The sequence below is a fragment of the Didymella exigua genome (genome assembly GCF_010094145.1).
Source record: "Didymella exigua CBS 183.55 unplaced genomic scaffold M421scaffold_34, whole genome shotgun sequence".
NCBI lineage: Eukaryota > Fungi > Ascomycota > Dothideomycetes > Pleosporales > Didymellaceae > Didymella > Didymella exigua.
In genome coordinates, this window is record NW_022984808.1 from 78,347 (window position 1) to 91,599 (window position 13,253).

The 13,253-nt window shown below is 52.4% G+C and overlaps 4 protein-coding genes and 1 non-coding gene across 5 annotated transcripts; 2 read left to right on the top strand and 3 right to left on the bottom strand.

The window, feature by feature from the left end:
* Positions 1-1,543: 1,543 nt before the first annotated feature.
* M421DRAFT_95049 (uncharacterized protein) lies at positions 1,544-1,999 on the top strand (the record flags this gene model as incomplete). The annotated part of the gene is made up of 1 exon (XM_033598263.1): positions 1,544-1,999. The coding sequence occupies one exon, from the start codon at positions 1,544-1,546 to the stop codon at positions 1,997-1,999; it is 456 nt and encodes a 151-aa protein (XP_033445145.1).
* A 1,486-nt stretch (positions 2,000-3,485) lies between these two features.
* On the bottom strand, positions 3,486-3,818 carry M421DRAFT_95050 (uncharacterized protein; the record flags this gene model as incomplete). The annotated part of the gene is made up of 1 exon (XM_033598264.1): positions 3,486-3,818. One exon carries the CDS (start codon positions 3,816-3,818, stop codon positions 3,486-3,488), a length of 333 nt encoding a protein of 110 aa, XP_033445146.1.
* Positions 3,819-7,695: 3,877 nt separating this feature from the next.
* On the top strand, positions 7,696-7,767 carry M421DRAFT_t110. The gene has a single exon. It is a non-coding gene; the product is annotated as a tRNA-Arg (tRNA).
* Positions 7,768-7,907: 140 nt separating this feature from the next.
* On the bottom strand, positions 7,908-9,821 carry M421DRAFT_71359 (uncharacterized protein; the record flags this gene model as incomplete). The annotated part of the gene is made up of 3 exons (XM_033596785.1): positions 7,908-8,406; positions 8,455-9,417; positions 9,679-9,821. The coding sequence occupies 3 exons, from the start codon at positions 9,819-9,821 to the stop codon at positions 7,908-7,910; spliced, it is 1,605 nt and encodes a 534-aa protein (XP_033445147.1).
* A 1,209-nt stretch (positions 9,822-11,030) lies between these two features.
* Positions 11,031-12,404, bottom strand: M421DRAFT_103457 (uncharacterized protein; the record flags this gene model as incomplete). The annotated part of the gene is made up of 4 exons (XM_033586906.1): positions 11,031-11,506; positions 11,555-11,819; positions 11,871-12,273; positions 12,385-12,404. 4 exons carry the CDS (start codon positions 12,402-12,404, stop codon positions 11,031-11,033), a joined length of 1,164 nt encoding a protein of 387 aa, XP_033445148.1.
* Positions 12,405-13,253: the final 849 nt, after the last annotated feature.

Consider the following 13,253-nt stretch of genomic DNA (forward strand, 5'->3'; position numbering starts at 1 on the left):
CCAAAGCGCTAGTCTGAGGCCTTTAGACGACAAACAGGCCGAAAGACTACAGCGTTCCTTCGGGCAGACCGTACAAGGTACGGTATCTTGACTGGAAATTGATTGTGATGTCCGGCAAGCTGTCTCGATAGTGTCTCAGCAGCAGCAGTTTAGGGAAACAAAACCGGATGGATAGCAGCCAAGATGGAAGAATCTGTAGAGGCGATCGGATTCCATGGCGATGTTGAAATTGCGCCGCGGCAAGCAGGCGGCCTGGCAAAGCACGCATCGGGCACGCCTTCTTGAGATGGCTCGCTTGAACCAAGGATGACATCAGATTCAGCACTCTAATACCGTGTGGGGGCCGAGAATCAAGGCAAATTGAAGCTGTTGGCGTTTGGCTGGACTGATTTGGAACGCGGCTTCCCCAGCGCCAAGACCGCCATTGCCGTGTTGGCGGCTCTTCCCTGCCTATTTGCCAGAAGTACCAATCTCTCATCCACGTCGTCACGTTGCCGACTTCCATTGCCACGGCTGCAGCAAAGTCAAAATCTCCTGAACCTGCCTCGGAGTTCGGGGGATCGTCTGGCGCATACCTAGAGCATAATCTCCCCGAGACTCGTTCGAGCGCTTTGATGCCGCAATGACATCATGGTTACAGATGGAACTGTTTCATACCTTGAGCAAGCCGGAAGCGATGCAGTCTTCTCCGCCCCTTGATGCACCTGTGGCTCGGGTTTTCCTCAAATGAAGTAGATCTACACCCGTACTTTCGCATCCAGCTGTGGAAAAACGCTCATTGTTTCATATTGGCTGGATCGTCAGTGGCTTGCGCCGCTGTAAATAGCAGCTTAGGCGGGAAAAACAGTGGACTGCCTAAGGTGTACTGTCTGAGCTGCCATCCGCTTCTGAAAGGGCGATTGAACGCCCCAAAGGTCTGGATCTGACGAGACTCAGCCTGAGGAGGCTTAGCAGCTGGTTGGAATGTATTCTCGTCAGTTGTGCACATTTTGCCGCTTGACGCGTAACATTGCGCCATGGGCGACCAACAGTGCACGGCAGCCGCATTCTCGCCTTCATTGTCCAAGCAACGTAAGCGGTGTTAGCATCAACAACTCGTCATGGCCAGAAGACGGCGGTGGTCAGTGAGCTGATCCCCAGATCAAGCTTTCTCATGCAGCTCCTCACAAAAGGCGACGGGTAAGTAAGGAACGCTCCAATCACGCTCTTTCACTGCAGTATGCAATTACCGCAAGCGGCAAGGTGCCGTACTGGAAGAACTGGCTGTGGCGGCGCTAGCCAGTGACCGTACTTGCAGTTACGTAGTAGAAACGAAAGGAGGCGGTGCCATGCGGTGCAGCAAGGGAGTCCCGTTTGTTTGTTGCTGAAGCTTTGGGCAAGCTATGACGCTGTAATGTGGAGCCAAGGCCATGCTGTGCTGCCGATATAAGAAAGAGCCCTCGCCTTGCCTTACCTACCTCTTCCTCCACGACCAAACAATCACTTTCATCAACTCAACCACTTCACTCACTCACCCAAACTTAACCCAATTCACACACTCAACATGCGTTTCTCCACCATCGCCATGATCGCCGGTGCCGGCCTCGCCTCCGCCCAGGTTGAGTCTCTCATCTCCTCGGTTGCCTCCTCCATTGGTGGCGAGATCTCCTCTGCTCTTCCCGGCGGTGCCTCCTCCGCCTTGAGCTCCGTCCAGTCTTCTATCGGCTCCCAGATCTCCTCCGCCAACAGCGCTGCCTCTTCCGCCATCTCCTCCATCGAGGGTGGTGCATCCTCCGCTCTTGCCAGCATCAGCTCTGAGGCCGCTACCGCAACTGGCAGTGCCGCTGCATCTCTCTCCGGTGCTGCCTCTTCCCTCCGCTCCTCCGCCAGCGCGGCTGCCAGCTCTGCTCGCGCCTCCGGCTCTTCGGCTGCCTCCTCCGGCATGGCCGCTGCTACTCAGGCTCCCGTTGCCATGGGTGCCCTTGCTGGTGGTCTTTTCCTTGCTGCCGGTCTTTTGTAAGCACCTAGCATTGTCGACTACACGTCGACGATCAGCTCAAAAGTTCAATAATGGCTCTTTCGAATGGATTACACTGTGCTTTGTCTCGTTTGAGACAAGTACACCCGGGTACGGAACGATACACGGTGTTGGGATACCTCGATCACAATGATCATACTTTTGTAATATGAACTTCATGGAATGTATTCTCGGCTACAACATTAGCTTACAAACTCCAAAACTATTCTCTGATCTGCTGTGACTACTTGTGTGATATGCGACGCGCTCTTGCGCTTCATCTTGCGGAATTGACTTTCTCCCAGATCCTGAGCCATATTATCATGCCGTCCGTCCTTGTTGAAGCATTTCCTCTACGCAGATGATGTGATCCGTCTTATCCGTCCCGCAGGTCATTTCCGATCTTTTCCCATACAAAACTTCCAATTGCCATCGAACGCACTGCCATTGACTCTCTTCCCCCGTTGCCGCAGCTCAAAGAACCTCTTCCACGGCAACAAATCCTCACAAACAGCCACCTTCAGCTCAGGTTTCACGGCATCTATCACCACGCTGATGCTCCTTGGTATGACGTGATGTCCATCAGGGCCGCGCGTCGCGCAAATCTAAGCCTCTCCAGGCTAGCACCGATCACCCGGTTAAGACGGCTGCTGTTTGCAGGCATCTCAATCCACCGGCTACATCCTTGCAGAGAGCATCGAAGGTGTGTGAATCACCCAACAGTCTCGCACGCAAGCCTTTGTCAATTAGATAGTGTTGCACGTTGCAACCATGCAGGCACCAGCTTGGCGGGTGCGGCGGGTGCGGCGGGTGCGGAAACCCATACCAGGAACGATCGCCAGGCAGCATTCAATCCTCGTGCGCATCACGCAACGTCAAAGGATTCTCGGGATACGAGCCCGTCGTGTCAGCAGAGCGCGTCTGCATTTCTTGCACAACGTCACTAGTTTCAAGTTCTTCGCAATGCATCAGATGTCGACCACTGCCAACAGGAGACGATCTCGACATCAAAGCATCACACTGCGGTTGCTGCGACGGCCCGATAGGGATACCTTGAAAGATCGACTACAGGGAAGGGCATGTTATCCGACTATGATAAGACGCGACAGAGCTACATGGCTGTCACTGGCACTGCTTCGCTCGTGGTACCGTGTGCTCTTTCCTCCCAAGCTCTCTCGCTTTTGCCTTCACCTGTACCTTGAATACCTCGTCTTTCTCGCATTCTGAGGTCTTGAAGATGATGGTAAGGCGAAAAAAGTAAGGGTACGGCAAGGACGATATCGTGAAGTATGACGATGTACAAGATCGTATTGCTGCGTATCATGTTGCCGAGCTAAGGCTGCTTGGATCAAAGATAAGAGCGCAAGTTGTTATGACCCTGATCACAATCCAAGTGGTCTTCACATTGCGATTCTGATATGTTTTAGTTACATGTTATCAAAGCACTGTATGAAGCAGATAGCGACATCAACTTCATAGCGGACTAGCTCTACGTATTGGGACAGCTTGTCATCCTTACTTCCTCTGGTCGCTTGGGGTAAAAGTACCCGTCCGCACGCTTCTCCAACTCCGCATTATTTGGCACCCGAACGTCACGCTCGTAACCCTCATACAGAGGCACGGGAACGAAAGCGCGTGGAAGAGGAGCAAGCTCGGCATCGTGATCACCAGGGTATCGATGGGGCTGCACAAATGGGGTCGCTGATCGCGCACGGGTCCTGGGCTTGGAGCAGCAGCACCAGGCGAGGGAAACGATCAGGAGGACACCTACGATAACCCAAGCGATGATTTCGAACTTGCGGGCTTTCCAATAAGCTGTCATATTGGCGTTGCGTCAAGTATGAAAAGGACGCGGTCTCTGCTTAAGAATGCGCGGTGTGGCATGTGTCGGCCGTAAATTGAGGTTTGAGCGACGACTACCTGTCCTAACAAACGCTTGCTTTGGTCGCCAAACAACGCGCTCCAGTGAGCTTGCTGTAGCCTTGCAGGTCCATCGCTGTAAATTTAGTAGAGAACACCATTTCAAGTGGTTTGTCAGAACCCACCGTGGTCTCTCCCGTCGACATCGTAATCACCAAGATGAGCTGGTCTCGAATGGACATATCTAAGCCATGCTAGAGCGTGTAAGATTAAGTGCCACAGCACTAGCCGACTCAAAACAAGGAATACCAGCTGGACTTCTGACATGGCACTCGATATAGATGCAGGTGGAGTGACGAAGATGCTGTCTGAATGTCAGAGTGGCTGTTCAATAGATTCAATCTACCCAGCATATATGCTGACGACAATCAGGCAAACGATATCGGACATAATGGCAATTGACGTGGCGCTTAGCCTACGTGTTGATCGATTACTGTAAACGCAAAATCGGCGAAGAGCCCTTATGTACAAGTGTTTGACGATGAATATAGTCTCATTTTCAGATGGTGTTCTGCCTAACAGCCATAGAAGTTCAGCATTATAAGTACTAAGCCTGTTGAATTGAATTGCACATCTGGCATCTCAGTTGTACTTTTGATTGACTGCTAACCCTAAGGACAGTTTTCATCTTCGACATAATAGTGATCGATAGGTGTTTACTTATCGTTGTGTCAGATCAACTCTTGCACGGCGGAATACACAACTCTTTCATCAGGATTGTTGCATGAACAATTCCTTCCCTTGTCGACGGGACAAATGATCCCATGCAGTCATTTCATTGCCCTTTTACCTACTCGTATCATTCAGTATGTTTGCGACTTGCTGGACCAGGCGTACTTGATGAAGGGTACATTCTAGCATCCACTACCTTCGTGCACGGCGGTCCGACTAACAGAAGTATAGAATTCCACTGTCCAAATTACCGACGATGATTATGGTGACGCGTCTTTTGGTAGTGTAAACAACTCCCACCATCACCCATCCAGCCATCCGGACAGTTGCAGAAATACGTGTACCGGGAGTCATACGGATCATGAGTATGTGGGTCTCCTGCTACCGACCGGTCTTTTGTGCGCGACTCAAGCTGGACACCTGGTTGCGATGGATCACCGGTAGGGAATTGTATGTTAAGTGTAGCCTGTGAGTTACGGTCCTGGTCTTCCTGTGTGCGGGCGATACATCGTTGATATGCTCTGGCTAGTTGTGATTGGAATAGGAAGGGAAGGAACATGACTACTAGAGCGAGGAGGACAAGGATGCTTAGCAACACCCATAATATAATGTGCCTGGTGCTTTCCATTTTGATAATGCTGAAGCTGTGGATGAATGCACGAATAGTATCTGCCAGGACAACTGCAAGACATCCAGATGGGAGCAGTGTTCAGACGGACTGTATATGATATGATGCTTAGTGACAAACAGGACGAGCAATGTCGATTGCTTGACGTTGTGGAATAACCCAGTCCTGGCAACAAACGACACACTTGAGAATTTAGACGCGTGTTATGCGTTAGAGCCACAGCTCCTTGTCCAGCAGTTGACAGTTTTCGCTCGGCGGCCGGACGCATCGACGAACAGCTCGCTCAGGCTGATACCGTGGCACGTTACGCTCCACCCTCCCAGTCTCAATGAAAAGATAGATAAGCATAAACGTGGAAATGACGATCAAGATAGCAGCAACAGTGATAAGAAAATAAATGCTCTAATGTTTCTCAAATTGTACCTTGAGGGTTCTGGGCCGACAATGTGTTGTGTCAAGATATTAGCGTACGTACGGATGTATAGCAGTTCTAATATTTGGCTCGTGTACGCATTGCATGCGGACGGCAAGGAAAGCCTCTTGTACATCGCTGCTGTCTTCTATCATAGCCTTCAATCGGTTGATGTCTGTCGCCGTATTGAGATTGGTTTGCTGACTCTCGCGGTGGGAGGGAAAGGGGGCTTCACAGACTAAGTTGTGACCCAAGTGTGACCTCTAAAAGCTGTGGCGGCGTAGACCGTCATGCCATTCCTTGCGCGTTGGGCGCGTTACGAAGATGAAGCCGATGAGGCTCCAGTGTTGACGAATCATCTCGACCCGCTTGTGGCGACGGCAGTAACAGGGTAGGAAGAACGGCGTACTAGTGGTGGTGCAGAAGGCGAAACAAGGCAATAACTTGACTTGGTCGACAACCTCTTGTGGTACTTCCGCAAGGAATGCCTAGGGTTTAAGGTTCTTGATGTGAAGCGCGAGCACCTGCCATGCCATCAAGTCGATCTGCTCTCTTAGATGCACGTCATGGTAGGCGTCCTGCATATAATCCTCGCAGACATGTTCCTTTGGCTTGTCTTTGTAGTCGGCCTTGAAGAAGAGCCTATAGGCGGCACTTATGAGGGAGGGTAATTACTTTGCCATTCGATGCGCGGCAAAAGCCCGGTGGTAGCGTGGGGCGGCGCACTTTGTTGAGACGCATGCGCTTGGTCCTTGAAGATGGCTTGACTATGTGCATGGCCCCCGCATGCTTCCTCTTCGGTGTCATTGGCCGAGGTTGTACGTCTTGGGCTACAACATCGATATCCGTTTGCAGCGACACCTCCTCGTCTTCCTACTCTGGGTCACTGTCGACGGGCGTGTCAACGCGAACAAGCAGGCCACTCGGGTCACAACACGATCGGACGTCAACGCAGAAAAGGCTCGTCAGAAGCTCTCAGAGCTAATGACCGCGAACATACGACCAAAGAGAAGCTACAGGAGGAGAGCGACGCAGAGGCATCCGCTCGCCATGTGCAGCGATAGGTTGAGGAAGCCTTCTAGGATAAGTACCGCAAGGCTGTTGCGGAGTGCAAGCCCGATAAGGAGGAGCTGATAGATAAGGAGAGTCGATCAGAAGTTCGGGGAAGACAACACTACTGCAGGAATAAAGAAGGGTTTCAAGGTTGCGGTGAAGCTCCACAAGGTCCAGGTTCCAAGCAGCTTCAAGAGGACAAATACGACGCGTCTCTTTCTTTCTTTCAGACCACTGACAGGTTGCAGGGACGCCGATAACGCGTACGAATAGAGTCGTCGATCATCTACTGCCGTACTTCGCAAGCAGGGGTTACTTCTGCCATTCGAGGGCCCATGTGTCATCCCCACTGCGGCCAGCACACTCTTACCCACCAGATCTCGACGCCTTTCCTACGCCGCCAGCGCATCAGATACCCCGTTAGGACGTCGAAGTTCGCTGCGAAAGCGACAGCGACAGCAACAGCAATGGTGCCAGGAGGGTTGTGTTGCTATCTTGCAGACGTTGTGTGCTCCACGTAGCGATGGCAACGCAGCCAACTCAGACATCTTACGCTGGGAGCACACAACTAACCAAGTCGATTGTCGTTGTGACGGTAGAAGTGATGCGCTCGAAAGAAGTTGCGGCTCGAGCACGTGCCGTTGCGGCGCTAGCGCGAGCCACCTACCACAACTGTGGTCTCTCTCCTTCACGGCTGTACTTCCTATTTGCACCTTCATCGCCACTACCCTCCGCTCTGAGCGGCTTTTTCTGCTACTGCTTGTCGGTCTTCCAGAGCGTTGAAGCAGGCTCGCGCTCCCAAGGAACGAGTCGATTGGAACGAACAGCAACGAGCGTCACTACAAGCCGTGGACCACAGCCGGCTGCAATCGGCAAACTGCCAACCAACAAACACTTCATCACTGCGAACTGCGACAGAAGGGCAGCCTGAAGTAGAGAATGTATGGGCTACCGCTAAAGGGAGCAATATGTAACCTATTGTGCCTTTGGCCCCCATAATTCATCATTAGACTCGGCCGGCTGGCGCAATGGTAGCGCGCAGCCCTCCTAAGGCTGAGGCTGTGAGTTCGAGTCTCACGTCGGTCGAAGGTTATTTTTGCTCTTGCGAACTGCAGAGTGCTCAAGCCTCCCGTACTGCTGTAGAACTTTCTTTCTGATCACAAAATGCACGGAAGGCCCAGCTCTTGTGAAGTGTTGACTCATTTCCTCGCTATTATAGATACAGCCTATGGCATGCCAGCCTCGGTACTCGAATAATCCCACTTGGGCAACTTCATAGTGCCGTGCTCATTCAAATGCTTGTGCATATCGTACGCATTCCAAAGCAAATGCGGCTGGTGACCCCATCCCTTCCTCAGGCACTCGAACTCCGCCTTGTCGAAGTAGTCCTGCAGGATAGGCTTGTAGTCAGGATGTGCACACTTGTTGATGATGACCCGGGCGCGCTCGCGAGGAGACATGCCACGGACGTCGGCGAGACCTTGCTCGGTGACGACAACGTCGAGGTCGTGCTCGGTCTGATCGACATGCGTGGCCTTGGGCACGATGCACGATACTCCAGTGGGGTCAATCTTGGAGGGACGGGTCGAGGGCGTGTGCATGATGGAGTATTTGGCAGAGCGGAGGAAGTCGGCTGAGCCGCCGAGACCATTCAGGATGCGTGAGCCCATGACACAGGTCGAGTTGGCGTGGGCGTAGATGTCGACTTCGACGGGGGTGTTCATACTAAAACAGTCAATATAGATCGAATGCTTCCGCAAGGCGTGTGCTTACCCAATGACACCAAGACGGCGGATGATCTCAGGAGAGTTGGAAACCTGCTGCGAACGGAGCAACAGCTTCGGTGCGTACTCCTCCCAACCCTTGTAGAAGCGCTCGAATCCATCGGGCGAGAAGCGAATAGACGTAGCAGTAGCAAAGTCAAGATTTCCGGAGTCGAACAGATCAAGGAAGGAGTCCTGGAGAACCTCGGTCCAGACCTTCAGGTTCTTGAAGTTGGCACCTCCTGTTGCGAGGCCCTCAATGACAGCGTTCGCTATATTTCCAATCCCTGATTGCAAAGGTAGAAGGTTCTTAGGAAGGCGTCCCTTGCTAACCTCGTGTTCCAGAAATTCGATGAGATTACCAGCAATGGCCTTGGAGGTGTCATCTGCGGGAGCGTTGGGCTGTGTCTGATCGGCGTAGTCACTCTCAACGATGGCAACAACCTTCTCCGGATCGACTGGGACGTGAGGTGTACCAATGCGGTCCTCGGGAGACATGACAAGGTATGGCTTTCGGTTGGGCGGCAAATCTGTCATTGTGATGTCGTGAAGACCCTCGTAGTTGGGGCTGGCAGTGTTGACTTCGATGATGATCTTGTCGGCCATCTGGACAAGCTCGGGTGTCGCCCCAACTGACGCACCCGGGATGATGCCACCATCTTCTGTAATTGCTGAGGCCTCTACGATGGTAACATCCAGGCGGTTTTGTGGCTTCTCGAGAGTGTAGAAACCGTACATCAAGTCCACAGGAAACATGCTCAAATGCTTGTCCCAGAACTTGATGTTGCCGTTGTTGATTCCCTTGGCAATATCCTTACCGACCTGGTGCGGCGAGCGGCGATTGATCATGTTGTTTCTCGCCCATCGATTCTCAGTCTCTGCGCCAGACGATGCACCGACGAACAGGTTGTACTTGAGCTTGCCCTGAAGACTGTTCTTCTCGACATGTTCTGCGAGGGCAATTGGGATCTTCCTGAAAGTGCATTATTAGCCTCCCTGGAATTATGACTGCTCGATGCGAGACCAAGTCGCCGCACTTTCTCGATGCAACGTGTGGAGTCGGAGATGTCTCGGCGATCTTGCTCGTCTTCAACTTCTGTTCCACCGTGGCGTACGCTCAGCTCCAAACCACGTCACATCTCCACAAAAGTGACTCCAAATATTCCTCCTCTTCCAAACGAACTGCCTAGTCCTTTCTAATTGAGTCGCTAACGTGGAAAAGAGCTCCACTCACTTGGGGTAACCAACACCTGTGAAGCCAGACCACCCAATGTACGCATCGTTGGGGAAGTGGTGAATCAGATCCTCCGCCTTTGCGATCTTCTTCAGATAGCTGGGCCTCCTGACCCTAGCCTTTAGCGCCGCAGAAACCGACATATCGTCGCTCTTGTCGGTGAAACGTTTGTCGATTGCTCTGCGATCGGAGGTCGGTGGTGGTCCGCGCTCAAGCTCCCTCAGAAAAGGTGTGAGCTCAGCAACGCGTGAGGCTTGTCGAATACTGGTCCTGGAACAAAGAGAACGGGGAGCAAAAAGTCAATTGAGAAGCGCAGGTGGCACTCTAGAGGTTTTAAACGTTTTGCAACAATGACTAAGACTGCTGCGGGCACGCGAAGCCGGAGCGTCTGTGGGCTGATGTGCTGCTTTAGTCGATGCGACCCACTGAGCAAGGATGACCTCATAAGCGGACTCCCGCACGACCATGGCAGGAGCGGCCATGCAGGAACACCGATCAGAAGGTGGGACTGACGTGCGTATGGATTGGTCTTGTATAGGAAGAAAACAAGTTGAGGCTCTTGAGATGTCTGGGCAACGGCTCTTGTGTCTTGGCCGGAAATGGCAGTGGTGAGATGGTGTTGAGGCAGAATGCATTCGAGATGTCCTCCACGAGCTCTGTGGGAATTGGAACCTGCAATTGAAGTTGACACTTGAGCCTCAGACCGCGCGTCGCAATCGAGCAGGTACTCTGGGGTACGACCACACCGTGATTACTCTCTGTTGAGGATCTGCGGTTCGTTACGTAGGCGCAAGGTCGGAGTAGATTCGGCGAAGCATTCGTATCGCCAAAAGCCCAGGCCCCATCAACATGGTGCAACTGTCTTAAGTCGTCTGGAAGGCTAGAAACATATTCTGAATTTAGAGTAGATGGGCGGTCTTTAGCGATGAATTGTACAATTTCTGCGGATTGACAGGGTTTCTGGGCACAACAGTTATATGTGCTAAAACATCCAACTTGTCACGCAACATGAAGACACAGAAAAACCAGAATGTACTTCATCATGTCGTTAAGTGTCGTTGCTACTTCTACAATGCTCGCTTGATTCACAATCAGACCTATGGGCTCTGAATCTTAATAGTAGACAACAGTGCAATGCTCAAGAATAACATAAGAGTCTCCAAAAAGGGACAATAATTGCAAGGAAGCGTCCTGACAGTCTCCCTGTCATGTTGGAGTAAAAATACGTCTTTGATGCAACAAAGTAAGTGGGTATCACCGCACCACAACGCCGTCAATGCAATGCATTCACCAAGCCATAGAGATGAGGGGTTGAAAGGTCCTAGGGGGTTGCAGGATGGCTTCACTGCCGACTACCGCGCCGGCTGCGGTGCGTATGGTCCGGTTGTGTAGTGGCTTGAGGTGGGCATAGGAGACTGATACGCCATTCGTCTGTCTTGTGGGGGGTATGCTTCGAACATGACGCGTCGTTGAGGGGCTCCTTCTCGTAGCGTGCTGTGTCCGGCCTGGCTGGTGTGTGGGAAATGCTGAGAGTTCTTCGGGCTGCTCATGAACAACAGTGTATCTACGGCGTCCTTCTCTGCTTGCTGACTCGGCATTCGAAGGATTCCTGCTCGAGGTGTTGTCGGGGCTCGTTGACTGGCACCCACATCACTGTGGTGCTTTCTTTGTGCTGAACCAAGCAGAGATGGAGGTGGATGTGTGGTGCTCGATCTACGCCTCCTTACAAACTCGAACTCGGAAGCCGGGGCAAGTGCATTGCCACCTGTGATAGATATCAGATTGGCGGCGGCATTTATTGCTGGCTTGTTAGTCAATCGCCAGTATGCTAAGGAGTGTCAGTACAAGAACGTATCACTAAGGTTGCAAGACTCACCTGAGTTGACTGCATGTGACTGCGCCGACTCAGAAGCTGGAGATATCATCATGTAGTCAGAGTTGTCAGAGATAGCGCTTGGCCTTCGTCGATAGTCTGTGGTAGAGGGTGAGCCAAATGCGGCTCGAGAATCACCACCAGGTGCAGAGTTGGGTGATCCACGTTGCGAGTGCACTTCTTCCAGCTCCTCCAGAGACTGCTTCTCCCAGCCATTCTGCACCTTGACCATTGCATATGAGAGACGAGTCTTGAGTTGGGCGGATAGCTCCATATAGGTTAGCTGCATACAGGCCGTGTGTTGGAAGGCTTCACGCACCTCTCCAATTCGAGTGTTTGAATGTGTATCCATACTCTTATTCCGCTTGTGTGCAGAATTTCTTTCCGTAGGACTTGTAGATGACCTGTCACCCTTCATTAACCCATCTGCACTCCTTTTGAAACCCTGAGCGGTAGGGGACACCAGCGACATGGGGATCGCTGTTGTGTGACCGGTTTGCGGCGCGTTCGCAGCGGCTGTGTCGATCTGGGGTGCATCTACTCTTGCGACGTGACCATAGATGCGGCTTGGTGAGGTTGACATTGGCTCTTGCACAGGGTTACTGTAGACTGCTTGGCCATTGGACTTAGACGATGAAGCTACATCTTGATCTGAGGATAGGTTACTCGAGGTCGATGCTAGAGCTGGTCCAGAGAAAGTGCTTGAGATCGTAGATGCTACACTCTCTTGCGATTCGGGCACATCCAATATATGTGGCTTGGCTATATCTATAGAGTGAGCGGCGTCGGTCTCTGTGATGCATGTCGTAAGTGGACGCTCATCGCGATCGTGCTAGAGACGCGACTTACGCATCGTGGCGGCGGGGTAGGGTCCCAATGTGATATAACGCAAGATACAACTGATCCGGATCCAAGAGGTAATACAGGAACAATAGAATAACTGGGCAGTGTACGCAGACAAGGAGCAGATACCCTGATGGCGGGGTGATTGATTGGGAGGGTTGGTCCACGGACGTGTTCTCGGAGGCTTGGGCGCGTGCTGATGAGTTAGGACAAGCCGTTCGCGTCACCCTAGAAAGGACCGAGCCCCAAACAACCGAACAGAGAGGCAGAGCAAAGAACACAAGGAAGCGCAGAGCACCCAGGAGGAGGATTCAGCGGCGCGTCGCGTACAGGTGAAGAGGGGAAGAGTGGTCCCCAACGTCGAGCGTGCCTGAAGGGTGCCGCGCGATCACGAGTGCCCCAGAAAACGCGCGTGCTTATTAGCGGTGGCGAGCTCCCGGCGCGGGTGCACGCGCGAGCAAGTGATTTGACCAGATGCCTGGCTAAGCGCATGCAATGCAGCCGCTGCCACGGCTCGTGAAAGTCTTGCAGCATATGTGCTGGGCCGCTCCTCCAGGCTGCTGCATGTCAGAGCGTCAAGCAGGAGGCGCTGTTTTTCTTGCGTTGTTGTCCGGTTTATGTGTGCCTGAATTACAGACGCTATCAGTCAACGATGCTCCACACTCGCGTTTCCAAGTGATTCAGGCACATGGCAACCACCGTTTCGGGAGTTGGAACGCGGCAGCCGGCGTGAACGCGTGTTTGTGAGAAGGCTTTGAGTTGGTGTCGTGGGACTGTGCTGCCTGCTGACTGACTCTGGCAGATTTCCAAGGTCATTGCGCTGTCCTGTATCACAAAGTCCAGTCACGTCGTCGTTTAG